The 27707-nt window shown below is 56.4% G+C and overlaps 1 protein-coding gene across 1 annotated transcript; it reads right to left on the reverse strand.

Annotated features, from left to right (window-relative positions):
• Window positions 1-7753: 7753 nt before the first annotated feature.
• SOCS7 (suppressor of cytokine signaling 7) lies at window positions 7754-27145 on the reverse strand. Its single transcript, XM_009814703.2, has 10 exons — window positions 26271-27145; window positions 20873-20937; window positions 17578-17682; window positions 16645-16746; window positions 15714-15844; window positions 15118-15286; window positions 11818-11946; window positions 8830-8965; window positions 8314-8471; window positions 7754-8013 (listed from the first exon to the last, which is right to left on the reverse strand). Exons 1-9 carry the CDS (start codon window positions 27143-27145, stop codon window positions 8351-8353), a joined length of 1833 nt encoding a protein of 610 aa, XP_009813005.2. The 3' UTR covers window positions 7754-8013; window positions 8314-8350.
• Between the last annotated feature and the right edge of the window lie 562 nt (window positions 27146-27707).

Consider the following 27707-nt stretch of genomic DNA (forward strand, 5'->3'; position numbering starts at 1 on the left):
CAAGGCGCCGCCGCGGCGGACCGGCCGCGGGCCATGGGCCGGTCCCGGGGCCGGTGGCGGAGCCGGCGCGCCCCGGTGCGGCCCCGCTGCTGCCGCCGCCGCCGCCGCCGCCTCTCGCCGCCGCCGCCCACGCCCGGCCCCGCCCGGCGCATCCCGGGAGCGGCGTCATGTGAGCGGCGGCGGGAGGGGGCCGCGCCCGGCCCCCCCCGGGGCCCCCCCGCCCGGCCCCCCCGGCCTCCCTCTCCATCCCAGTGCCCCTCCATCTCCCCCTCCCTCCATCCTTCCATCACAGCCCCGCATCCTGCCTCCCACCTCCCTCACCCCCCTTCCTTCCTCATCCTCCTTCCTTCCCTCCATCCATCCTTCCACCCCTCCTCACGCCTTCATCCTTCCATCCTCCCCTCCATGAATCCTCCCCTCCATCCATCCATCCATCCATCCATCCATCCATCCATCTGCCATCTTTCCACCCATCCCCATTCACCCTTCCTTTCTCCTGCCCATCCTCACATCCTCCGTCCATCCCGCTCCCCATCCATCCCCTGTCGCCCCAACCTTCACCCATCCACCTGTCCGTCCGTCCGTCCACCCTCCCTTCCATCCCACCCCCTCCTCACCACCCACCCGCCCACCCTCCCTCCTTCTCCCAACCATCCGCTCACCCAGCTCCCTTCTCCCGGAGGCCCCCGGGGGCTGCAGAGGTCCCAGGGGTGCCGGGGCTGTGCCCAGGGTTGGGGTGGCACCGGGGCAGCGGGTGGGCGGCACTGGCAGCCCCCCCGCGAGCGGCGGCTTCGTGGCCCCTGGCCCGGCCGCGGCATTTCCCAGCGCGGCGGCCAAGCCCTCCAGCCTGGATAAATATTAGCTCGGAGGCAGCGCCGGTGCCAGGCCCAGCGCGGCCCGGTGACCCGCTGGGGCACTGCCAGCGCCCTGCATGCCTCAGCCAGGAGCACCCGGCCCCGCGCCCAGCCTCGGCTCCCCGGGCACGGCCCCACACTCTGCCTCGGCTCCCCTGCATGGCCCTGTACCACGCCTCAGTTTCCATTGCATGGCCCCACGCTGTGCCTCAGTTTCCCTTCCGTGGCTCCGCATCTGCCCTAGCGCATTGGGACGAGCGAGGATGAGGAGGGCCAGAGCACCCACTCCATCCCCTCGACATGGTCCAGCCCCGAGCTGATGCCGCACTGGGGGGACAGGATGCCGCGTACCCCACCTCCGGGTCAGTCTGGCCTCGCAGTTCGGTCAGGGCTGGCCGAGGAGCGCGGTTAGGGGTGGGGGGAGCAGCGCAGTGACACCCCAACGGGCTTTTTTCAGCGGGGGACCTGGTGCAGGGCTGGCTGCACCGGGATCCAGCGACGCTTGACCCCCCGGGTCCCCCCGCCTCGCCTGAGCCCGCACACTGGGGCCACCGCACCCCGCTGGCCCTGGGGACCCATGGGGCAGGGAGGGGGGCGGGTGGGGGTCCTGGGGGCCCCATGCTGCAGCAGCACCCCAGGGGCCGGGGGGGGGGGGGGCGAGGCGAGCAGGGAGTGCGGGTGGGAAGAAAGCGGCTTTTGTCTGGGGGCTCCGAACCTCGCGGGGGACCGGGGAAAATTTGCTGCTTTCTGATGCTAATGAGATGTTAAAAATAAGCTCTGCGCAGCGCAGCCATGTTGGGGCTTTTCCAGGGCGGCTCGGAGGCGGCCGGACAAAGGGGCTTTATGGGGCTGCGGGGGGCACCGAGGGGGTGCCCCATCCCTGCCCTGGGCACGTGGCTCCCCGCAGCCCCGGGACAGCCTCCCTGTCGAGGGCAAATCCTGGGGTGCAGCCATCCCTGCCCCGCGGCATAACCCTCCCCAGGGCTGGGTGAACCCCAAAACCTCCCCGCTCCCCTCCTTTGCCGGGAGCACCCTGCCCGGCTGTAGGCAGGCGATGGAGGGGGCCGTCGGCATCTTGGCTCCAGCCCTTGGGCTCAGAGCAGCCGAGGAAAAATTCAGGAGGAGGCCCCAGATGTCGGATCCCGCCTGGAGAGGCCGTCTGGCCCCGTCAATGGCGCCTTTGTCCCCGCACAGAGCCCTGTCCCGGGGACCGTGCCCGGGGCTGGGGCACAGAGCGGGGCCAGGACCATGGGAGCAACCCTGGGGCCAAGACCATAGCGGGAAGAACGGAGCCCCCCGCCCCGCTGCACCCCAACACCCACGCCCAGCGATGGAGGAGGAGAAGGGGGATGCAGCCCCCCCAGGGCTGCGAGCCCCCCGCACACGCAGGCAGCAGCCGGGGTGGGGGCTGCGTGCCGCTCGCCTCAGCCCCATTCTGTCGCTCCGCAGCCTTTGATCTGCCAAACTCGGGGGCGTTCAAAGCGCCCGAGCGCAGAGCGGGGGGAGCACCGCCCGTGGCTCCCGCAGGGCTGGGGCAGGGGCCAAGGTGAAGTTGGGGGGCAGGAGCTGGACCCGGGCATCTCCATCCCTTGGGTCGCCATCCCACCCCACAGGGATGCTGCAAGCATGGGGGCAAAGTGGACCCCAGGGCAGGGGGAGTCAGTGGCTCGGGATTCAGACAACACACAGCACATGAAACAATTTCCAGTTATTTTATTTCAAACCCCCACTCTCTTCCCTTCCCACCTCCCACCCCAACCAAAAAAAAAAAAAAACCAAACCTAACCCCATCAGTCAAAACGACGATAGAAATGAGTTACAAACACAGAAGTCAGCTCTCCCTCCCTGACAACTTACAAAAAAAAAAAAATAAAAACCAAAAACCAAACCAGGAACTTCACGCCAGCTTCCCCACCAGGACCCGCAGCAGTTACTAACGTCTCCACACGAGAGGCCAAACATGCCTATTAATACAATATATACAGACAAACCCACAGGTACAGCCAGGCTCCCCCTCCCCACCCCAAAAATATCCAAACACACCCAAAAGTGCATTTGTTGTGTTTATATCAAAAACATTTTTTTTCTTCTGAAAGATTGGCCTGCAAGTCTGTTTTTACCATTTAGTAACTTTTTAATATAGTTTATGAAAATAAATTATACAGCAACTATTTTAATAAATTAAGCACACACCAAAAAAAAAAAAGATAAAATTAAGCAAAGCTGCATTTCTACCAAAGGGTGGTTCAACAGTCCTGGCGATGAGCAGCGCGAGGTCCTGCACTCGGAGCTGCCGCTATCTGCTCATTCCTTCTCTAAAGGCAAGTCCGGATCCAGTGTCACTCGCTGCCCATCAGCGATTTTCGGAATAAAGCCCTGGATGGGTGGGGGAGCACCCCGGGGGGCACCCAGAGCTCGCCCGGGGATGCCACTGCATTTCTGGGCACCGGTTGTGCTTTTCAGCTGGAGGCACGGTCGGAGGCAGCACTGCCGGGACCCCGTTAATCCCAGGGGATGGCTGGGAGGGGGGTCCCGCCTGCCCGGTCTCACCTGGAAGACTGTGGATGAGGAGCGAGGGGCCGGGGAGGGGAGCGCTGTGGGCGCTGCTCGCAGCACGCCCATAAATCCCTCCACCCTGACAGCCGAGGGGGCTTGGGGGGGGTGTCTGGGTCCCTGACGAGCCCTCCACCGGGCAGGCTCGGACCTGATGGACAATTTTACGGGTAAAATCATCCCAAGGGCAGATCTTAACTGCAAAGAACAAAGGACAACAGTCAGTTCCCTTCCCACTGGAAGCAGGAAGATCCTTCCTTTTGCAAACCCTGCTTTCCAGTGTTTTCCTCCCCAAAATGCTCCCAGACAAGGTATCAGCCTCGACCATCACCCGCAGCAGAGCCTGCCCGGCCAGGGCACAACCCTGCACATCTCCCTGCGCCTTCAGGCACATGCGCGGTAACACAGGTCCCTATTAAAAACACTTTTAGGGTTTAAAACCTGGCCAGATATGTAAGCGCCACGTGCCTGGTGCTTTCAAAACCACCGATTCTCTCTTGCATGAGCAGCTCAGGTGGTTCCCACCCTGCCCACAGTGGGTCCCACCCAAACCAAGCCAAGAATGAATTTTTTTTCCCCTTCTTTTGGCCCCAAGGAGGTCAATGCTGAGCTGAAAACTGCCATGTGAGAAAACTCCCCTGGTTTATCAAAATTTCACGCTGCAGGAGCAAGCCAGAACATTCCCCACCTTGAAACGGGCTGCAGGGAGAGGAGCGGGGGCCCTGCACGGAGCAGCCGGCTCGAGCAAACTGTGCCATGGGATCTTGCCAACCTGATAACCAGGTACAACACACGGCTGAAGGCTGCACCCATCCAGCGGAAAAAGCACCAGCTCCAGGTGAAAAAGGAGCTTTTCCATGGGTACTCTGTGCTTCAGTGGTTTTTATGGTCTGTTTCATTCTCCTTCTGCCCCTGATAGAGGGAGGAGGACAGCATCAACCTCTGCAGAATTCAACGTTGGACAAAGGAGGCTATAAAAAATGTTTTCCAAATCAGCAGGATAAGGGCACCCTCCAGAACCAACCTACAAAAGCATTCCGGGCAGGATACAAACATCAGGTGTTTCTCCCCAAACAGGGATGGGGATTCACCGGCAAGACAGGACCGAGCCACCTCTGAGATCTCACCCGTGTCCGTGAAGACCATCACCCCCTCGGCAGAGACCGCTCTGCTTGCTCCACTCACACCCAGCCTCAAAAGAAAAGCTCTGGACCTTTTCCACGCCCAAACAGCAGATCAAATCCCTCCTTCCCCTTCCACCTAGATGTGAAGGAACTCTAGGAATGGCTTTATTTTAAACAGATTTCAAGAGAAGGCTGTTAACTACAGTTAACCTTGGGATCTTATCCAGCACTACTAGCCACAGGCAGCAGGCTGGCGCTGACCACGCTCCAGCTCCCCTGCCCGTCTTGGAGCAAGGAGAGGTGGAGCAGGGCCCTGGGAAGGCTGAAGAGCATCTGCCACCTTCACGGCAGAGCTGATCCCACCGCTCTTGTGGGTGCGGATCGATGGGGGGGTCTTGTGCAGCTACAGCTGACACCAAGCACATCAGCGTGCCAGGCTGGTGTCCCGCCATCACCCATCCAGCTCCTCAGAGCACGTTTCCTCCGTCGTTTCAGCTGCTGCAGACAGACCCCAAACCTTGCTGCTGGCCTCAGTTTGGGGAGGGCTGCCCCCGCCGTGCGCAGGGTTCAAGTGACAGCAGAAGCACCGGCAGACTGTTGGGAGAAGTCCTCCCAAGGACAGCAACAGCAGATCAAATACACGTAAATTCAAGTATTGCCCCTAAAGTCTGTTCTTCAACAGCTCCAAAAGCCGCAGAGCCACCCCATCCACCCTTACAGGGAGCTCTGGGGGTACACAGGGAGCTCTGGGGGTACACAGGGAGCTCCCTGCATACCCCCAGAGCTGCCTTGGAGGGGCAGGGGATGGAGCGGTGCAGGACGGCTCTCCTGACCTGCCGCGGAGCAGGGTTGTGCGTTTCACCCCAGGCAAGCTCAGCGTCGGCAGGACGGGCTCTGCACCGATTCCCAGTGTCCAGCAGTTTTTCCTGGTCTGCTCTCCAGGTCAGCTGCTTTCCCTTCCCAAACCCAGCCTGCGCCTCTCCATCCCAGAACGGGGAAGGAAGGAGTGAAAATGCTGTCGCCACCATCACACGAGGGAGAGGACCGGCTTCTCCCTGGCTTTGGCAAAGAGAAACTCACAGCTCCCCCATTTCACGCATCCCACAGGCCATCACCTATCCACATGCACTGGTCCACCCCATCGTATCCTTGCCTCCGGGGTCTCTTTGGAGAGAAGCTTGACAGGAGACATGTGCACCAGGCACACTGTTCTTCGCTGGCAAGGAGTTGGGACACTTCAGGCATCGAACCAGGCTTGGCTCCCGGGAAGGTTTTCCTTTCCAGCATATGGATAAGTTGGAAGATTCAAATCTTCAGCACATGGACAGCCGAGATGCAGCAGGGCCAGGTGCGTGGATACTTGAGTTTCACCTACACAAGTACAGATGCTTTTTTTTCCTCCCCTCTGACATTCACCCAACGTGCTGTGCGTTTTAGTTGAAGCAGTTACACTTATTTGCAGGCTCCACTGATAACTTGGTGTGAGACGCAGGTCTACAGCCGAGGGGAGGGAACGCAGCGGCGGCTGCGGAGGGGTGAATGCTGGTCCCCACACAGAGGGGACACAGTAGCTGTAGACTAGATTAGCTCCAATTTCACCAAGGGTCAGGATATGCTGTTCAGGACGTCTTGGGGCAGCTCCTTCCTGATAACCACTGCCCCGAAAACGCAACACAAAGTCAGTAGTGAGTAGTGTCCAATGAGGTATTTCTACAGAATTTGAAGCTTAGTTGTTAGTTGCATCTGGAAGCCAAATCTGTTCTAAATAACATACTTTTTCTCCAAGACTGAAACTGAGGCCAGAGGTGACGGAGAAGAAAGGGAGGGCAGGATTTGTTAGCACCCTTCACAGCACGGCTTGGCAGAGGCAGACAATCAGAATTTTTCCAGGCTGCTTTAAGATCCACACGACTGTGTCTAATTCAAGGACATAGATCATTCTGCAGGGCAAGACCAAAGTCCTAGCAGCTCCTGAGTGACTGCAGCCAGCTCACAGGGCACCGACCTTGGATCCGGAGGCCGGGGCCACACACACCATCGCATTTTCAGACCACACTGTTGGAGGATGGAGCGTTTCCTTCACTCGGGTTGAGAGCACAGGAACACTTGCTCGTTTAAATACAGGAGGAAAGATGCTTCTCCAGACTTCTCAGCATCACCTCGGGCAAGCTTTAAACTTCACCATGAAATGCAAACTCTTTGCAGTTGCTGCAATGGATGAAACAGCAGAACGAGGATTTGAAGGGGCGTGGGTGAGTATTTCAGCTCGTGCCAAGCCCAGAAACACAGCAAGAGCTACCACCTCTCTTGGCTTTACTGTTTCTGAACTGCTGTGGTTCCATGGACATCCCAGGAAGAGGAGGAAGCAGCAAGCAAGCTCGAAGAGATCAGATGCCGTTCTAAAAGAACTCTCAGTTATCTGTTTCTTGCTCCAAGTCACCCCACAGATGCCTCTTAATGCCCCAGCGACTCCTGATAAGGATCCTTCACAGCTCTACAGAAAGCCACTTCATTCACAGCTTCTGGACACAGCCAGAGAAAGGCTGAAAGTGCATGTCCCACGGCTCTGAAAGACTGAGATCACTACAGCAAGTACCTTTGGTCCACGGACTGCTGCAACAGTTACAGCAACAGCTTTGCCACCTTCCTTCCACTTATCACAGGGGTTCAGCGAAATCTTCCAGTGTTTGCTAAGGGAACAATGCCTCCTCAGAGGAGCAGCCCTTGCTCCCCAGTGCAGCAGCAACCGTTCCCTTTGGCAGAAGGCTCCAGGACATCCAAATGGCTCACGTGTTCTTCCTTCCTTGGACCCAACTTAAAAGCATACAGGACCACCCTGCAAATCCAGTTGCAAAGCTCAGCTGCCCAAGACTAGGTTCGGTCCCCTTCTCCCAAATCCTGGAAAGCAGGGGAGCTGTGCAGCTGCCCGCCGTTCAGAGCACCATGCTCCCCAGAGGTTATTCCACGTAGCTGCACGTGATTCTGTCTCAGGCTGCCTCCAAGCAGCTTTCTGGCTGCATCTCCTCTTGGTGAGGGCCAAAGAACAGTCTTGCCATAATGCCTGGAGCAGATGATCTTCCTAAAGAGTCCCCTTCTCTCTCTATCTCTCCCCACCTTGAAGTTTCCAAGGGAGGATAATAAAATTCAGCTGATCATAAGACAGTATTTCTCATGCTGAAAATAAACAAAAAAAAGACGACATCAAAAATAAAACTTTCAAAAAATTGTAAATAGTGCCATGACATTCTTTGTTCTGCAACGAGTCCACGAGCTGGGCTCAGCTGTCTCCAAGACCCCTCTCCCTCAGTCAGGAGCCAAGGCTCTTATTCCCGTTCTGCTGTGCTTCTTAGGAGTCTTGAACCCTCTTCTCTGTACAAGAGAGCTTGAGAGCAGAAGCGGCACCGCAGAAGCAGACTTCACCGTCGCGTGCCTCCTTCCCACCACAGCCTGACTCGGGCTACAGGATGGCAACAATCAAATTCCTAGTGGGGAAGAGAGAAGGGAGAGGGATCAAACAGCCCGCCTGATGCGGCAGGATCTGCCCCAGACTGCAGCTGGTTTGGCACAAGTGTGAGCATAGGCGTGTGTGGGCACAAATATGCACAAGAAAGCAGCAGAAGCCTTGTTCCCCTCCCCAAGGAAAGCTGGACAATGGTAAAAGACCGTGGAGTGAATAGCCACAACTTCTTCGGAAGGGTTTTGTGTTTTCTTTGCAATCAGAGGGAACAGCGATTTACGTTTGACCCCACAGGATGGGGCACGGACCAGCAGTACACACGTACCATCAATGACAGCAACAAGACGGGCGAGGCAGCCTCGCTACGTGGAGGATTCGGTCTCCTGCTTCTGTTTGGAGATGAGCTGAGCTTCCTTCAGCGACAGATACACCTCCTCCTGCGGGTCGTAGTAGTAGAACTTGCGGATGTAGGAGATCAGGGGCCTGGGAAAGGAATGGGCAGAAACTTTAACCCTGAGCCACAACCACGTCAACCTCCACAAAGGACAGCCAGAACCTCTCCTCCAACCCACCCAGCACGGTCACCTCCAGCAGGAACAGCAGCCTGTACCTGGAGGCTGCGGCACTGGCAGGTAACACCTCACTCCTGAGCCGGTCACCATTCCCACATGCATCCCTACACACCACAGGACATTTATCTTGCTGTCCCAAGGCTGAAGAAGTCAACTACGCCCTCCCAGAGTCCTTGCTGCCGATACAGATGCCTCCTCACTGCCTGCTGCAGCAAGGGTCAGGGAGAAAACCAGAGAGACTCGTCCCCAGGCCAGCCCTTGAGACTTACTTGGGCAGCGGGAGCTCGGGGATGTGGTCTATTCGGACCAACTGCCTGATCCGAAAGCGGCAAAGGTGCTGAAGGGATTTGACATTGCTGAACCTGGAGACTGGATACAGGAGCTGGACAGGTGTTGGAGGGAGACCTTTGGAAAAAGGCAATGTTGGAGACAAGTGTTATATTAAGAAAAGAACTGGTTCAGAAAGCAACCGCCGGCTCTTGGGAACCAGAACTCTCTGCAAGCCTGTGTCCGACAGCAGATATCCCCAAGAGCCCGCTGCTTCAGAATCGCCTGGGGCTGGGGAGCCAAACCTTCCAGGGGTGATACTCTTTGGGCTGCAAAATATCTCCAGCCTTCCTCACAAGGCAACAACAGGTCTGATGCCATGGGGTGGCTGTGGAAAGCAGATCCCGGGACACTGCAAGCTCCTAACCACCCCCCTCTCCCAGGACTAGTAGACGAAGCATCACTTTATACTGAGAAGCAACAGGGTTTTGAAAGGATGCAGAAGAAAGCTGAAGCAGAAGGCAGGCAGCATGACCGGCACGTAGGCTTTGCTCTGCATAACCCTTTGGGTAGTTCTAGCGAGGCATTAAAAAGCTGGGGGATTTGGTCAGCTCAAGCTGTGCCAGAGTTGCTCATTCTTGGGGTCACGAGGCTGGGCACAAAGGCAGAGGCGGCAGCAGCTTCGCTCGAGCCAGCTCCCCATGCAGGGAGCAACCTCGCAGGGCTGAAAGCGAGTTGCATCCAGCTGTCCCCCCACCCCGCAACCTCCTCCTCCTCCCCCAAAGTTAAGAGCAACAATCGAGCCCACAGAACCGAGAGGTCAGCAGGAGCACCAGGAAGGATCTTTGGGAGCTGGGTTCATTCACAGCACAAGGTTTTATCTGTCTTTACAGAAGGATTCAAAGCTAGTTACACTCTAACCCCCTCCTGCTGGCTTGTCTCTGAGGGCAGTGAAGTGAAAGGAGAAAAGGGAAAGCTCTTCACACTAAGATGGGCTCAAAACTGCTCCAGGCAGCTCAGGAAGCTGTGAGCCAGCTTTTGAGAAAGCAAAGAACAGCAATCAATTGAAGGCTGGATTCTCCCCCCGCCTCCTCCTTATTCTCCTACCAAAAAGGAATTAGCCTCTGGGAGCTCAGCCAGCAACTACAGGGACGAAGCACGAGCTCCGCACGCTGTGCTAGCCACATGCCTCACTGCCAGGAGCCAGATGCAAGCTGGAAACAGCCCCCTCCTCCGAGCAGCAGTTAACATTTCAGCAGAACAGCACTAACGAGCCCACTGGGGAGATGCAGATCCTAAGTGTTCTCCCATTAAAGATCAGGCATCAGTGTGAGACTTTGTTTTTCAAGGATCAAGGCGCAGCGACCCTAAGAAGCGCCCAGGTCCGATGCTGCACCCAGATGGAGAGGGGCAGGACGCAGAGCCAGCAGCACAGCTGGCTGGTGGCTCAGAGCAGGGACCAGGCAGCAAGGGACTGCTCAGCAGATGCACAGCGCTGTTTGAGGGGGGGAATATTTTCTTTTTCAATTATATTTTTCTAGACCAAGTCCTTTCCAAGGTATTTGCCTGGAGTCCTAAGCTCTCAAAGCCCTATTCGCAAGGGGAAGAGATCTCAGGATCAGGATGGTAAAGTATCTTTAAGTTGAAAGGATTTTTTGAAGGTAGGGTACATTGCAAAACCAGCTTTGTATCCCTCTCCTCCCCAAAGCACAGCCACATTATAAATCAGCTTTCCAGTTATTGGCGGTGCCTGCAGCAGAGGGCAACACTGAACAGATCTGGGCTGCGACTCCAGCGCTGCTAGGAACCCTGAAGAGGGAACATCCCATCCCTCCTCCCCTCCAGCCTCTTCTAGACCAGAAACTCTTTGGGCCGAATCCTCTCCGTGCTGCAGTGCCACGGAGAGGCTGCTGTCACCATCAGGGCCTGCAGGCATGATGGCAATACGGATAGGGAGCAAATTTACTATAATTTCATTTGCAGATTTACAGCAGCAATCCTGACGCTCTTCCCGCTCCTGCCCCTCTCTGCTTCACTGCCGCCACCCGTCTCACCACGGCAGCGTTCCCATTCCTGCTCTGTTTTGTTCAAAGCACCACTGCTCACCCGCCCTCCAAATTCCGTCCCCCACTGCTGCTCTCTCGCAAGTAAAGAGCACAATTGCCTATTTGGCAGACTCTTCGCTTCCCTTCACATTGGATTTTTTGGCTAGCTTTCTAGTACGTCAAGACAGACCAGCAAAAAACAGAAAAAAAAATAGATACAGAAGATACTGGTCCAGTTGCCTGCCCAGATTTAGCAGGAGGGAGATGTGAGCCCATTTAAGGAACCAGAGTTCGATGGATGGGGAAACAAGCACTCTGCAATCCCAACAGCATGCAATCAAACATGCTTCAACAAAGCTTCACTAGCACTCCCTCCTTGCTTGCAAGCACCTGCCTGTTGATGGGCTCTGGCATCACTGTCCCCCCCCAGGGACTCTGAATCTACAGTATCTATCACTTGAAGCTCACTTTGAGCTCACACTTGGAAACGCTCCCACACGCTCAACTTAACGTCTCTCCCCTCGACAGCCCCAGGTGGGTCTCAGCTAAGGGAGAACTGAGAAACTACAAAGCACAGAGTGGTTCATAAGAACAGCAGTACTGAGACTGAGGGAGGGAAGAAAGCGGAGTTTTAGTAGCCAAATAATTGCTTGTTGAGGGAGTAGCTTTCCAGTCTCCAGCTCCATTTGTCATAGTGTGAGACAGTATCATGTTTCCATACCCCTGGAAAGAAAGGTTTGGGAAGTCTCCTTACCACCACAAGTAAGTGGTGCAGCTGCTGAGTGAGAGATCTGCTCCTCAGGATCCTTCAGAGAAGTCTGGGCAAGGATGCAGACCGGGGCACTGAGCGCAGCAGACTAAAGCCACGTTAAACTGGCTCTCTAGGACAGACCAGCAGCTAATCACAGAGCAAAGCATCCCCCAGACTCAGAGCGGGAGACTCACCTGGAACCCTGGATCGGAGGAAGTAGAGAAATTTCCCATTTTTGGAGTGCATGATTGCTCTCTTTATGAACTCCACCACAGACTGGCAGCGGTCTTCAAACTTGGGATGGCACCACAGGCTGAAGGTCCCTTCCAACAGAACAGAAAAGGTTTCACGTTATAGGAGCACCGGTGGCAAAAGGAGACGTTTAGTCACAAGTCTGATGTTCTCAAAAGCCAGGTAAATGCCCCAGGCTGACTCCTTCTCATGGAGCTAGGACGAGACAGGGCACCAAGAGGAAACACCAGTGGCACCAGCTTGCAAGGATGCTGTTCCACTGGAACCAGTGCTCTCCAAGAGCTGAGGATATGCAGAAAAGACATGACAACGTGAGCACTGTAACCCAAGCATGGCCACAAGTCATGCTTGCCTGAACTTGTAAACAGCCTCCAACGACTGCTGGGTCTAAAACTTAAACTATCAAAACATACTTTATCAGAGCGTTAGCAGATGCCCCTCCATGGTATCCCATCAACAGCACTCCCAAAGAAAGCTAGCACATCAGAGCTGTTAAGCCCACACACAGAGGTATGTAAAACAGCGATCCAGGTGGTGAAGTCCTCTTCTGCCAGCCCTATGCCTGTCAAGGATCACTTATCTCAAAGCAGGCATGGGAACAGCTCCACGTTCTCGACAGCTGTTTCAAACACCTTAATTCAAATTACTGTCAAGCCAGAACCAGAGTCAAGATACACCGACACAGTCCTCCCCATACTGCCACCTGACACGACATATGCATTGCGCTCGAGCGGCAAACAACGAAACTAGAGATGGGCAACGCAGGAAAAGCAGGCTCTCTAACCGGTTTACAGGTCTCTAAATAGGTTAGTTTAAGCCTCAAGTCACACCAGTCTCATGATCTCTTTGTGCTGCAACCAGACACCCCCTCCTTGCACCAAAACACAGCCATTTATCCCCCCTTACTTGCCAAAGCACTGCCTACATCCCCCTCCGTCCCCCCTGTATCTCCCTTTCGATCTGCAGATTTGCCAGTGCTCCAGCAAGAGCCAAAGAGCGGAGCTTCGCCAGGAAGAGGAAAATGGGAAAACAAGGGCTCTGTTTAAGACAGAGCCCATCAGGAGCCAGAGCCAGGCTCACGCCTGCAGCGGGGCGGATTCCAGCGGGAGGTGTGTGACACCACTCCTCTGCGCAAGGACTGTAGCCCAGAGCCAGAAAGGCAGCGGAGTGACTTTGAAAACACCCTGCATCCATGTAAAGAACTTGTGCTAAGGAGAAGGGGTAGCCAAGTCAGAGGTACCCAGTACATCTTTCAGGCCAGGGACTTTTGGGGGGAGCAGCTCTCCCAGCAGCATCACAGGCTCCGCAGCACCAACCTGTAACAGAAAAACTAGAGGAAGTAGCTCTGTAGGATGTCCAGCACTCACGGCTTTCTATAGGGTGGACAGCAACCAGCAATACAGAGGGTATATACAGCCCACAAGATTAAAACACACCTCCTCTCCCCACAGCTAGGCCTGGTAGGCTTTACTGGGAAAAGATACCTCTCACCCCTGCCAAAGGGAGCGATGAGCTGGGTTAGCACCTGCTAAACGTCCAGGATCAGCAAGTACAAAAATAATTCTTCTTGGGAACCTCGGATCTGAACGAGCCCTTAAAAGCAGCCAGTAGATGCAAAGGACAAAGCACAAATATCAGCCTCCCCAGCCCACCTACTCCGCTCGCCTGAAAAAAGACAAAGAAATTCTGGTTTCTTCCTCTTATCTACCTGAAACCTGAAGGTCAAGCATTTCTCTCTTTACTGTTTCCCCAGCCTCACCATTTGTCATCTTCATTGGTTTATCAAAGTGCTCAGGTCTGCAGTTTTCCACGGTGCCGCAGCGCATTCAGCACAAGGCAGCTAGTCCTGGGGGGAACGCAGGGCTGCCGACGCAGACCAAAGCGCTGCGCCCAAAAATGAAGCCCTTGATGCAGTGCCATGGCTGGGAGTGCTGCTCTAGGCAGGGTGGCAGCACCACCCTCCATCCATACAGCAAGAAGGACAGCTTGGGGAAAGGGAAGCACACCTGGCTAAGGAAGCTCTGAGAACGGACGTATCCCATCCCCAAAATAAGAAACCAGACCAGCAGCAAGAGAAGTTTGTTCCAAAACTCAATTGTGGAAAAGTATCCACTGTACAGGCAGCCTCACACCTCCTCCAGCTGCAAGAGCTTCTTGTAATTTCTCTAACGCCAGGGTGATGAAAGTCCTTACGCAATGGTCAAGCACAGGGGAACTGGCTCTAGACGAGCTAGAATTAACACCGGGGCATCTTCCCATCAGAGGGGCTCAAGACCAGAAGTGCTGCCAGGTTTCGCGAGCAGCGGTGGAAGACGACAACAGTGGCATCCCTGGGGCAAGGGCAAAAAGGCGAAAAAGATGAGCTTTGCTCTGAAAGGTTGTAAACCACTGTTTTCTGCAGCAGGCTGGCTGGGAAGCCTCCGAACCCATTATTTGCAGGCACATTTAATGACAAGGCTCTACAGGCAGCTGTTATTAAAGCTTACCCACTGGTTACAGCGCAGCTTCCCCCCATGCATTGAGCCTCTTGGGCATTTCACTCAGCCTGAGGACAGCTGTCTGTACAAGGGTTCGATACAGAAAACCACACGTGAAGATGAGCAGACAAAGGGCGTGGGCGAGGTGAGAAGCAGCCCATGCAGGAGGGCGAGCACAGCAGGAAGAAAGGGCATGAACAGCATGCCACAAGTTCTCAGAATAAAAACCCACCATGGTGGAGCTACAGCCTCAGCCTGGGACAGGTTGCAGCTGGTCCCACTGCCGAGCATCCCTCGGGCAGGGGGAGAACAAAGCAAGGCGACGAGCCGCGACACCAAAAGATCACTTCTCATTTGACAGGGAAACAAGCTTCATTTCGTGAAGCACTGACAGCTACGAACAGTGGCTCTTGCTGTACATCACATCTCAGCAACACAGGATCCCAAAGACCTTGCCATCATCATTTTCTTCGAGTCCCGTTTTCCAAAGCAAAGCCTGCGGACAGGCACAGGGAACTCTTGTATTCCCCAATTTTTCAGAGTTATAAGGAGAGTCGCTACTTGACGCACAAGAAGCAAAGTCAAATGCAGCTTCCGAGACCTCTTGCAGAACCTCAACATAAGAGTGAGGACACGTTGCTGCTGCTCCCCCTCTTCTGCCAGCTCTGTGCCCCGAGCACCACTTTGGGACCTTGCGATCAGACCGGTCCCCAGTCACAGCCCTCCACTGTCAGCAGCATCCCCAGAACCGCCCGTGGCTCTTACCTCTGTAGTGCTCCATCCTGGTGTGATGGGTGATGCCCTGCGACCGAAAGCTGAGGCTCAGGATGTAACGAGGGTCAGAACTGTCTCGGACCAGAAAGGACCCATCCGGCTTCCCCTTCAGCTTCATCTCTGCGTCCTCCCAGTTCATCGGTCCCCAGTACCACCCACACTAGGAAAAGAGACAGCTAGAACGTCAGCAGATACTAGCAAGAAAGATTTTATCAGCAACCAAATGCAATACGATTTGCTCTTGTTAATTCCCTTTAAATGCCAAAATGGAAGTGCCTGGTTGTATCCACCCAGGACTATGGATGGGTGGGACTCGTTGCTCCTAGATGAGAGCACACCATCACATCCCTTACCATCCAGAAGTGGCAAAAGAACAGATGAGACTACAACACCCCTTCCATACACAACAAAATGCTTTTCTAGACTCAGAGACCTCACTGGGAGAAAGGCAGGAGGTTTTTATTCAGTCCTATCCTAATCCTATGCTCCCAAGTCTGTAAAAGGGATGATCAGTCCCCAAAACCAGAGCCTAGAGCTGCAGTCTTTTCCTTCTGGCTGCCACCACCCCCCCGCCCCGTTACCATTACCTTCTCCAGCTCTCGCAAGCTGGCTGCAAAGCTGCTGGAGTCCGGGCGGTAGAGCGGACACTGCAGGTGCGGGGCGGGCTGGCCGGGCATCGCCTCCGTCGGCCTCAGCGGCACAATCCGTGGGAAGGCGTCTGCAGAGGGAGAGACAGCCCAGGCCACGGTCACCCACGGGGAGCTCACCCCAAGGACAAGTCGCCCCCGTCCCCCTCGCACGGCTCTAGAGGTCAGGGCAGGAGGGGCAGAGCTGCAGGGTGGAGGAGGAAGCTGGGCTGACCGATGGAAGGACAACGTCCTTGTGAAGGACACAGCAGGAATCACCACCTGGCTCTTCCCAGGCGACTAACTCAGTGCCTTCACCTGCGATTCCCTTACACTAGCTCAGAGGGAAGGCACAGGCTGGCAGGAATGAACACACATCCTGAAAAAGGGGCAGTTAAAGCCCTCTGGGTCCTGAAGGAAACAGAAAGCAAGCACAGGAAACATCCTCATGTGCTGTTCAGTTGGACTGCACACCAGGCTGGCTGTCAAAGCTGGGGCTCCTGCACTGAACCCCACTCCCACAGCTCTTTTCCAACATCACTGACGCTCATTAACACGTTATCTGATACACCGTAAATCGGGGTGGGCTGCACTTCTGCTGAACCCAAGAGGAACCAGGAGAGATGCTGAACTGAGGATAAAGCTGGTGCAATCATGAGCTTCAGCAAGACTACTGTGGGCAACAAGAGCCACACCGCACGGAAACCAGAGCCTTGACACAACGGTGCCTGAGCGCTCAGCAGCATAAGGACCACGTGTCCCTGAGCGGGCAGTGCCGGCAGCACCGTTGCTCTTTAAGGCTGCACTTCGGCCTTTAAGTTTACCAGGAAAACCCCCAAAGTCCCTATCTCTGAAGTGAAAGCCAGAGCCTTGCTGCTAAAGCTAAGCTGACCTGGGGCATGGGGCGGAGGAGGCGGAGGCAGAGGGAAAGACTGCAGGGAGGAGCCCATTGGACCCACTAGGACAGATGTAGGCAGCGTCCCACTGATATCATCTAGGAGAGAACAGAGGCAAGAGATTCAGAAAACAGGAAAGCGAACGAGCACCTGACAACACGGCCCAAGCAAACCGGCACTCGGCGCTGCCTGGAGAGGCAAAGATGGAGCTTTCCACCAGCAGCTCACCATCCTCCTCTCGCTTCCGAGTGCGGGCAGCTGCTGCCGCTTCACACCACCTCGGAGCCTCGCACACACACATGCATGCTCACACGCACTCCTAGAGTGAAGGAGTCCGTTTTTCCAGCCCAGCTAGCTCCTCGCATGCAGCTTGCGGCACAAGACAGGCATTTAGAGGAGGTTTCACAGACCCGGCACACGGGACGTGCAGTTTAAGGTGCCGCTCACTAAGGCTGACTTTACCCATCCTAAGCTGCTCCTGCTCAGAGGAAGCTCCTCCAGAGGAGGATGGAGAGCAGCTAAGCCAGGCTCCCGGTGCAGCAGCCTCCCAGGGAGCCTCCACTTCCACCGACTAGAGAGCACAGAAAGGAACCGGCCTCGCTGGGCAATGGGTAGGAAGGCGGGGGGGGAACTTTCCAAAAGCAGCAGAAATGCTACGAAACCAGCACGTTACTTCCCACCTCACATTGCTCCACCACCCCCCTCCACTCCTGGCTGATCTAAGAGACACACTGAAGCTTTCAAGGAACAGCAAAAAAAATCCTCCGCCAGGGAAGGGTGAGCAGGCGTGTTACGGGGTCAGATGAGCAGGCAGCGAGCCCGCTGCCAGGGACCCTCAAGACGCTCCTCCGCCGTCCCTGCAAGGGTAGACGGGCAGTTCCTACACTCCCGTAGGGACGCACGGCAAAGGACGCTCTCCAGGACGGTACCTAGCAGGCTGAGGCTTCTTCGTGGTGGAGGTGGCGGAGTCGGAGGGTGAGGGGAGGTCAGTCCTCGCTGAGAGATGTCCACGTCCACTAGTGACACTGTTTCACCTGAAGGTTGGTGGAGCAAGACTGTTAGTATCGCACCTTCTCCGGGGCATGCAGAGGCTGAGCGCGCGGAGGCAAGGAGAGAGGAGAAGGGGCAGTAACCGCTGCAGGGTTTGGAAGATGATCTCGTTAGCTGTTTTCAAATTGAGTTTCCCTGCTGCACCGCTTTGGGGACATTGATCAGCTCAGCTACCGCAGCCCAAAGGTCAGGCAGAAGGGAATGACACCGGTACGCGTGCCCGAACCCCGTCTAGTCCAGCACCAGGAGGACGTGATGAGGAAGGCATGGCCAGACCTTTTCAGCACCAAGTTCACATATCAAGCAGAGCTCATCAACGGTTGCACAGGGCTGGCACTTTGTATAGTGCTTGGGAAATGGTTTCACGTGGGACCCGCTGGCGCAGGACTCTGAGATAATGCTCCTCTTAATGCCAGTCTGAGTTTGCCTACCAATGCCTCAGATGATCAAACAGAAATACCTTTTACCCCAAAGGCCATGAAGGTACCAGCTCTTAAAATTAATAAGAGGGAGCTGGGCAGGCTTTTACATTAAATAATTGGAATTCACCAAAGCCTAAAGGCTTTGGATCCAGGACACGGCTTGGGAAAATAATGACACAAACTAAGATGTCTAACTTAAACCCAGAAAAGCTTAAAATCGGTCTAAAATCACAGGAGAGAAATGAAGCCATCAAATCAAAGTCAAAGCATCAGCCTCAGTACTGGACTGGTACAGAGTCAGCACAGAAAACACCTAAATCCCCAAGAGAGACCCTAAGTGGTGTTACCACAGCCAAGGCTTTTTTTTCCAAAAAAAAAAAATCAGTCTAACCAGGCTTTGATGAACCACCAACATAAACCAAATCATCCCGAACACCTGAACCATGGTCTCAAGGACAACGAAAGCTGGCTGCCTTAGATTGCAATTCCTGTGGGCAGGGAACTCCTCTTCTGCTCCAGATACCACACACTGCATCATCCACCTCTTGGTAAGTACCTGACAATGTATTTACCATGCATTACACAGGACAATACTGACTCAGCTTCCTTCTGCTTTTAAAAGTCCTATCTATTAAGCCACCTTAAGAGGAGTATTTAGGGTTGGTTATTATCCGAGGTACCTTCTCCCTGGGGGACTTATGGGTGTGAGCGCACACGCATGCACACAGCCACTCTTTCATTTCCACACCCTGAAAATGAAGTGCCTGGGCTGCAATCATCTTGTACAAACAAAAACAAGACAACCAGACTAAGAGGGGTTGCAGTAACTCAGCTTCCAAATCCTTCCCAACACCAGCTGCGGTGGACTTACGGAGCCAGCACATCCGAGAGGCACCCAAGGAGAGGTCGGGAAAGGTGAGGACAGCGTTCCTAAAAACCTTCGCTCGCCCCACACACTAACCTGAAAGCAAATCACTGAGAAGCTCTGCAAGTTGGGCCAGGCATTTGAATTCTGTCCCACTTTGGTGGTCCCAGTCACAGAAAATCCTCTGTGCAGCAGCCATTAAAGAAACCAAGACTGGAGAAGTCAACAACAAACCAAAGCAATTAAAATCCAGACATCCACTTTGGGGACGCTTCAACGGTCTTCTGCAAAGGAAAAGCTCCTATGAGGGCACAGCCAGTATTCCACCAACTGGCAAAAACTGACATAAGTAATTTCAAAAACAGTTAATGGGATAAACTAACAATGAATCAAATCAACCTCCCAAATTTAAAGCAAAAATTTGTCAACGCCAGGTTCTCCTCTGTGGTTTCTTTTGAAGAAAAGCAGCTCTGCACACACATCCACGTACCCCCCTCACCAGCACACAGAATTACAGATTTTACACTCACAACTTCCCCTAGCAACAGCTGACAAAGCAGCAGAAGCAGCCCTCACTTTCAGCAGCCTTCATTTGCTAAATAAAGGTACATGATGCTTACAGGAAGCCAGCTGCATCACACGAGGAGCATGTCCTCCGCACGCTGCCCAGCTATCAGGACATCACCTGAAGGGATGTGGGAATGGAGAAGAGGACAAGAAGCACCACCGCTGAATTGCCGCCCGCTTCTGCAAGAGCTGAATGAGCTACAAGAAACCGCAGGAGCAGATCAGCAGCTTCCAGTTACCAGTTTCAGGTAAGTCAAGCAAACGCTCTGCCTTGAAGGTCACTTGTCTTCCCAAGAACTGGTTTAAATCTCAAACATCACCACTGCTCTCCAAAGAGGCTTTCGCCCTACTCGGGAACACAAACCACGCACCAGGTCCCGCACCGAGCTCTCCAGCCACTGACTGCTATCAAACACCTACACCAGCAGCGAGAGGCTTTCAGCTCTACCCACCGGCTTTTCCTAACACAGCTATCGCTACACAATCACATTTTGACTCCTTTGCTCTGCAATAAGACCCTCAACATGAATTCATTTTGAATCTGACCTTCATAACAAGCCACATAAAACCCCAGGCAACTGATTAAAAAACTCACTTATGACCTTAGATTCCTACTCACGCAAGTCTTGAGACAGGATTCTCCCAAGGAAGCCCCAAGCCCTGTGGCTAGGACTGTTCTGACGATCAGCACACACCGCAAGAGGCACATGACCGTGACTAGGAGCTTTTCAGTACTACAGCTTTCAGCCGCCAGCGGAGCAGGACTTCCCCCTCGCACCATTTATAAACTGGCCAACTTCCCCCCCGCCCCCAGCAGAAAAGCGAAGGTCAGAAAGCAGCAGGACGTGGGGAGAGGGGGGAAACACGCAGAAGAATGTGCTGCTCCACAAAAGAGGTTTCAATTCCCACTGCTGTCACGCAGCAGAGCTGCTGACATCGGCGTGCAGTCCAGGTGGGACGCGGGGCTTGGTCTCAGCCCCTCTCAAGCCACAGGAGGGGAGCACCAAACTGCACTTGCTCTGCAGGGGATCTTCCAAATTACTTTGATGCAAACAGCCCCGCGCAGAGGAGGGCCCTTCGCCTCCGAAAGCACAACTCAAACTTGCGTTTCAACAGGAGGAATTGCAAACCGCCGACGTGCAACAGCCACGTTCTTTACAGCTCCTCTTGTTCAGGGTTCGAGGCCAAGCAGGACAGAGGGACTCTTCACAGAGATCCCGGTTTGCACGCGGAAGCAACGTTCGGTGTCGATCACTAAGCACACACTGCTCTTTTCACAGCAAAATGAAATGCCATGCTGTAGATCTTTCAAATCCTTACCTGTGAAGAGGGGGCTGAACACAACCGGGGAAAAGGCACTTTGAGTTCTTGTCAGTCTGTGTTTCCTATTAGAAATAAGAAAAACATCGTTAGTGGAGATGGGGAGACTCAGTGCATCCCCACAGAAGAACACACCGTTTGATCTTCTCAAACCAGGAGAGCTTTCACCATTCTTTACAGAAGCTCGAGACAGCTCAATGCCGCGTGTTTATTCAACTCCTAGAGCAGTGCTTTGGCTTAAGTAGGGCAGTCAACCAGTAAAGCTAGGTCTCCGTCCTACTACGAAGCAAATCTCTAACTAGGTAATTAATAAAGTCTTTGGAAAGAAAAACCCCAAGCAAGTGTGGTAACCGGAGCCAAGAAGCTGTTTCACAACAGACGTCACGCTATTTCTCTGGATCAGGCGTTGCCAAACGCCTTTGACAAACAGGTTGGGTCCCTGTGCAATTAGGGGTTGTGCCTAGAGCGAGCGCATCAAATGCCCTCGCGCTGCGTTTGGAGGACACCATCCCCCAAAGGGTTTCAAAATGCAGGTGAAGGGTAGGCGAGCTAAACCCAGAGCCATCGAGATGGATGGAAACAGCTAAAAACGCACCTCTGATGAGAACCTAGGAATACCAGCAATTCCCGTGAAGCTTGCTTTCCAAACCAGCAGTTTTGTAACAAGGCTGCAGCCAGCCCTGCGCTCTCCCCACACAAAACCACTCCTTCCAGCATCTTCCCTACTGCAACGCTAAAGGGCTTTATCCAGATCTAGGCAGAGAAAATGCTGGTAAACTGAGGCACAGAGTATGGCGCCCCGAGGACTTGAATCTATGGTTGAGGCAAGTAGAGAAACGAGTCCCTGGTGCCAGAAACTCCCTCCAACCTCAGAAGGGAGCACAAGAACAAAGCCAAGCACAAGCGCAGCTCTCGTGTGCCGCAGCCTTGACAGAGGTCTTTCCAGCATCCACAGTACGTCGTGCAATGCCCATGCCAGCACCGGACAGTCCGTAGGTCTGTACTGGGTCAGACAAGGTTACTCCAAGTTAAATAACGCAACTTCACTGTGCTGGCCAGAGAAACTGGTCCCACTGCATCCAGGTAAGCATCTGCACCGCGAAGGTCTACAGGAGCTCAGAGACCAGTGCTACTCACCACCCAGAACACCACCCCACCTCCACTGCAAGCAGCCTGTTACACCGTTCCTCTTGGATGTCTTCCTCACTCTCCAACCTCCTCCCAGCATGCGTTTGATCCTGAACCTTAACCCTATCCTGTGCTTCAGATCAGCTCTGCTCGCCGCCTCCTGCAAAGCCTGGACAAAGCTGCAGATAAAACCGGCTCTGAGCAAGGACTGCCGCCCCTCAGGAAGGATCGCACCGAGCGGATGCAACTCAACCACCCTACAGGGAGAAGAAACCTGAGCTCCGCTCATATTGCCGTGCACTGAAGAGCCCCGGGGCGTGTGGAGCAGATGGGTGCACCCTCATCTTCTCACAGGGCAGACCAAATGCCTCTCTCATTTGTGTCCCGACACGTCACTGGGTCACACAGCTGTGAGTAAATGTTTAATACTAAAAGTTTGCAAATAAAAATACCAAGAACACTCATCATCCTGATATATAAAATCTCATTAAAATGTTTGGAAGTGTTTTCATTTTAAGCTTCTCGCACCTGTTTGAGGGTTGCACTTCCCCCCCAGCCCCGAAGGAGAAAAATTCGCCAATTATCAGGCACACATGCACACACAAAATTACACTTCTGGACTAATATCAACTAACCTTATAATATAGTAACAGCTCTGTTTCCACCCACTAAGCCAGACGGAAAGGAGAATTGCTGGCATTTTGCTGTTACCAAAACAGCCACATTTTATGCCAACATTTTACAGCCATCGACTTCTGAGATTTCTCATTTCTAGCAAGCTCACATCAGCAGCAGGGCGAGAGCAAGAAACGATTCACATGGACTGAATCCCCCACTTCCCAGCCCAGTCTCCACCATACTTCCTCCTCCTGCCCTCGAGTTCTGCAGCACCCAAACGATGCTGAAACCCACGGAGAAGTAATTACCTGTGATGGGTACCTGAACGCTGCTGCATCGGGTCAGCACAGCCCTGCAGAGCTGGAGAAAGCCAAAGGTGGACGTTGCCATTCCGTGACGCCGTGGGCAGATTCTGCATGGATTCGTGCACACACAAAGCTGGAAAACCCCTTGAGCTCCAGCACATAAGGATTTTTAGGGTCAGTTACCCACCAGTTCTGCAATAGCCGCAGCTACTGCCTTAGCAGCCGGCACTTCCCACGGCACTGCCTTCACTCGTCCCAAAGCGCTGTCCTGTTAACACTAAGGCAAGTCTTACCCAGCCACCCAGGCTGGCTACGTGCTACTTTATGCATGTAATAATACAGAGACATGTTAAAAAACCCAAGGCCATCCGTACAGCTAACTTACAAGACCTGGGGACCAACCTGGCAAGCGATCTGCAGCAGATGCAGCTGCAGCTCAGGTATGCCTGCACCCACCCAGCTGCAGAACCGGTGCCAAACCCTGTCCCCTTCCCTCCCGCTACCTCTGCAGCACACATCGCTTCCAAAAAAAAAAAGCCGTTTCGCTAATGCCACCTTTAAATCTCACCTCCCAGGCCCTGGGTGAGAAGCCGCACGTTGGTATCTCCACATTTAGTTTCTGAGCCTCTTGCAGCTCAGCAGCACCCAACTATTTATTTTAGATAATGGGGCTGTTTCCTTCCCAGCTGCACCGTGCTGTCTCCAGGACCGGCAGCACGATGGGAAGCTTGGGCAGCAACTCCAAATACCAGGAATTCTGCTTCTTGCGGATGTTTAAAAAAGAGCCGGACTAGATAACACCCACCACAGACCAAGGGAGCACCCTTCACTGCCAGCCCACGGAGAGACTCGCAAGACAGGAACAAGAGCCCGATAGCAAGCAGAGCCGTGAATTAACCCAAAAGTTGCTCCGAGCCCACCTCGTCAGCCACGAGCGACTGCAGCAGCAACTCACGGTGAACACCAGATCCATCCTATATTAATGGGGGCCGCATATTGGGAGGCAACAACCTCCAGCTCTTAGCAGAACCCAGGAAAGCTTTTTTTCCCCTCCCCAGTCAACAAATGAAGACGGGTGCAAAGCAGCAGACGGCATTCACTAGTGTGGCATTAAATCCAGCAAAGACCACAGCAGAAAATCAAGTTACTGCGCTACTTATCTCTGAACTGAGGGACCAGGGCAACTGGGAAAGGAGAGGGAAAGAAAAGCAGCATCTGCTGAGGCCAAACGTTCACTTCCCAGCAAGCCCAGCTTAGTTAAACTGCGTCTAACCTGCTACGGGCATCCCAAACCACTCGTCCTCACTGACGACAGCGGGGCCAGACAGGACTGTCCCGTCAACGTGCAGGAGATGCGGGCACCCAGCATACCCATCCCGCATCCCACCAGCACGGGAGCTGTGCTCCACAGGAGCAAAAAGCATCGTTCAAATAATCCAGCCCTCGTCGGCAGAAGGGGACTCTTGGAACTGGAAGCAGCAAAGCTGTCCCTGAACCACAAAAGTTGCTGCATCAGGCACCTTGAAGTAACCTTTGTTAAAATACCACCTAATTAGCACGGCGGAGTTGCACGACACGGGAGCACGAGAAGCGACCGTTAAACTCCCCGAGCAGAGGGAAAGCCTGGGCAGCGATACGGTGCTTCTCTGCTCCCAACCTGCTAAGACACGACTGCCAACTCCACCGCCTAATCCCGGCTCGGGGAGGTCCTGAGGACTCCTCGCTCTCGTCAAGCGCAAGGACCGAATAAACCACAAGCCCATTAGCAAAACATTATGTCATTACAGGCAACTTGGCTCGCTACCGTTTGAGGCCCATTTAGTCATTCATGGGGAACGAAGCCGCTGTATAAAAGTGCATCACCACCCCACATGCAAAAGCCAGGCTCCTCGCGGGGCACACGAGCTCTACGGAGGACTCGAACACCCTGACCAGCTGCAGGGCTGGGAGCTGACGCTGCCCCATCTCAGAAACCGTCCCCTGCTTCAAAGGCGAAGCAATTTTGGCCTCCGCTACAGCCTGGCTGCCTTTTGGGCTGCTGAAGTGCCCAGGCACCACAAGCCAGTGCTGCGGGTCGCACCTGACCCAAGGTCAGCATCTTCAGAGCAAGCCTGGAGAAAGTTTCCCGCTCACCCATCAACAGGTCTTCAGCTGCACTGAGGAGGCAACACACCCCAAAAGCCTAACGTGAGGTTAATTAATCCCGCAGGGAAAGGGCTGTGCTGTAATACCCAGAGTCCATTCAATTATTTAATGCTGCTCCCGGGCTGGCTGCACAGACCTTGGGCAGGCTCTCCCTGCCTCCTCCACGAGGAATTTCAGTTCTGCTGCTGGAAATGCTACAGAAAGTGTTTTCTGGAGCGCAGGAGGCCCACCCCGACCGCAGCCCGGGCAGCGGGCACAGATCAGCCCTTCACCCTCCCCAGCTGGTATCAAGCAGCTCATGTCTTCTGCTGAAACACGAGGCTGGAGCAGGGCGAGCCGCCGAGGAGTGCCGGAGCCGACAGAACCGGGCTGAGGAACAACGGGGGGAGCATGGGGTCCCACACCGACAGGTCCCAGGATTTGCTCCTCCAGCCTAACGCAACCTCTGGCTGCCAACGCTTCCTCCGGCCACGTCCTGCCACCGAGCACCAGGAGAACACGGGGAGAGCAGAGCCCCCGTGGCAGCACCCACCGCCGAGGCCGAAGCCCAACTGCGACGCTCGCGAGCCTCAGGAAATCGTTCTGCAAGACGCGGGAGGGCGAGAGGAAACGCCAGCCCCTTGGGTCTCAGCGCAGTGTCACCGGAGGCCGTTGCCAGGGCACACCACTTCCTCGCTCGGCCGGCGCCTGCAGCATCCCGGGGCTCCAGCGGCTCCTCCAAGCCACCCGCCACCTTACCGGTCCTGCTCCTGGACGTTTTTCCGCCATCCCCGTTGGGGATGCAGGGCCCGGAGCAGCGTGTTCCTCCTCCGCCGGCCTCTCCCGGGCTCCGGCTGTGCTCGCCGACCCCGCTGTGAAGGCGAGGCCTTGACAGCCGCTCAGAGGAGGCCTGAGCCCAGCTCGGAGCCGACGGATGGCCACGGTGCCCGTCTGCGGGATGGCACCCGCACCTCACAGTCGTCCTCCACCTCCAGCAAGGAGTGACGGCACCGGCACCCCTTCTCCCCCCGTGCCGCGGGGCCACACCGTCACACCCCCGGCTTTCTCAGCGGCGACAGCCCCGAGGTCTGCCGGGGCTGCTCCCCACAACCCCCCTCCTGCAGCCCCCCCCCCCACCCCACCGGCCACCCCCGGGCCGGGGGCAGCCCCCGCCCCCCGCTCAGCCCCCCGGGCCGGGGCCCGCGCCCCCCCTGCCCCCGTACCTGCCCGCCTCCTGCTCTCGGCCGCGGGCCCCGCAGACGTCGGTCAGGCTGCCGGCCGAGGCGGGCAGCTCCCCGGTGCGCCGGCCCTCGGTGGCGGCGGCGTCCCCGGTGGCCGAGCCGCCGCTGCAGCTCTTGGTGCGGAAGAGGCGGCTGAGGCGGATCTTCAGCGAGCCCTTCCTGGCGCCGGGGCCGGCTCCGGCTCCCCCGGGGGCCGCGGGCGGCGGCGCGGGGCCGGCGGCTCCTCTCCCGGCGGCGCGGGCGGCCCCGCGGCCGGGGGAACCCGGCTCCTCCTCGGAGCAGCTCCCGGCCTCGTCGGGCTCCAGCGCCTCCAGCACCAGCAGCGCGTCGCTGGTCTCCTCGGCGGCGGGCCCGGCGGGCGGCGGCGGGCCGAGGCAGGGGCAGGGGCAGCCCGCCGGCCCCTTCGCGCCCAGCCCGGGCGGCCGCAGCCCCAGCGCCGCCAGCTGCAGCTCCAGCCCGCCCGGCGGCGCGGCCCCCCACCGGGCCGCCGCCTTGGGCTCCAGGGCGCAGCGGTGCCGCGGGCAGAGCAGCTCGCCGCCGCCCGCCGGGCCCCCGCCGCCGCCGCCGCCCGCCGCCGGGCCGCCCTCCTCGCCGGGCCGCCCCTCCGCCGCGTTGCGGAACACCATCAGCTGCGGCGGCGGCCGCGGGGCCCGCAGCGTCCCGCCGCCCGGCAGCGCCGCCGCCGGCAGCCGCCCGCCGCCGGGGCCCAGCGGCCCCGCGCCCGCCGCGCCGGTAACGGCGCCGCCCGCCGCGCCCGCCTCCGGCCCGGCCCCGTAGCCCAGCAGGCGGCTGAGCACCCGGTAGGAGGCCGCGGCGGCCGCCGCCGCCTCCCCCTCCCGCAGCTCGGCGCGCTGCATGGCTACGGCCGCCGCATGGCTCGCCGGGACCGGGCCGGGCCGCCGCCGCCGCCCTCACACGGCCGCCGCCGCCGCCACGGCTCCCTCCCTCCTCCGCGGCGACGGCCGCGCGCCGCCACGCCCCCCCACTTCCGCCGCCGGCCCCGCCCCCTGCCCCAGCCACGCCTCCCCGCTGGCTGTAGCCACGCCCGGTGTTGAGGCCCCGCCCCTCGCCCCCCCCTCCACGTGGAGCGCGGCCGCGGGGACCCGCCCCGAGCCCCCGGTACCCACGGGCGGCCCCGGCCCCGGCGTGGGGGGACACGGCCGGTGGGGCAGCGGTGGCGGCCGGGGCGCCTGGAGACGCAGGCCCGGCCGCGACCCAGGGGACTCTTCCCCACCCCGGGACAGGGGCGTGTGGTAGGGGAAACTGAGGCACGGGCGCCCGGCACCTTCCTATTGCGACCCCTGCACGGCTCTGCAGAGCGCTGCACGGCTGCTGCACGGCTGCAGCACAGGTCTTGCACGGCTCTTGCAGGCAGCGCGCCCCACGGGAGGAGAGGGGATGGGGAGCAGCTCTCCCCAC

This window comes from Gavia stellata, chromosome 28 (assembly GCF_030936135.1).
Source record: "Gavia stellata isolate bGavSte3 chromosome 28, bGavSte3.hap2, whole genome shotgun sequence".
NCBI classification, from domain to species: Eukaryota; Metazoa; Chordata; class Aves; order Gaviiformes; family Gaviidae; genus Gavia; species Gavia stellata.

What these genes read in the sequence shown, in the direction of transcription:
- SOCS7 (XM_009814703.2), bottom strand. Translation starts at nt 27,145, where the DNA reads ATGCAGCGCGCCGAGCTGCGGGAGGGGGAGGCGGCGGCGGCCGCCGCG. An exon ending in AAGAAGCCTCAGCCTGCTAG is followed by an intron (nt 16,747 to 17,577) that starts GTACCGTCCTGG and finishes GTTCTCTCCTAG; the next exon opens with ATGATATCAGTGGGACGCTG. An exon ending in TCCTCCGCCCCATGCCCCAG is followed by an intron (nt 15,845 to 16,644) that starts GTCAGCTTAGCT and finishes CTCCCTCTGCAG; the next exon opens with ACGCCTTCCCACGGATTGTG.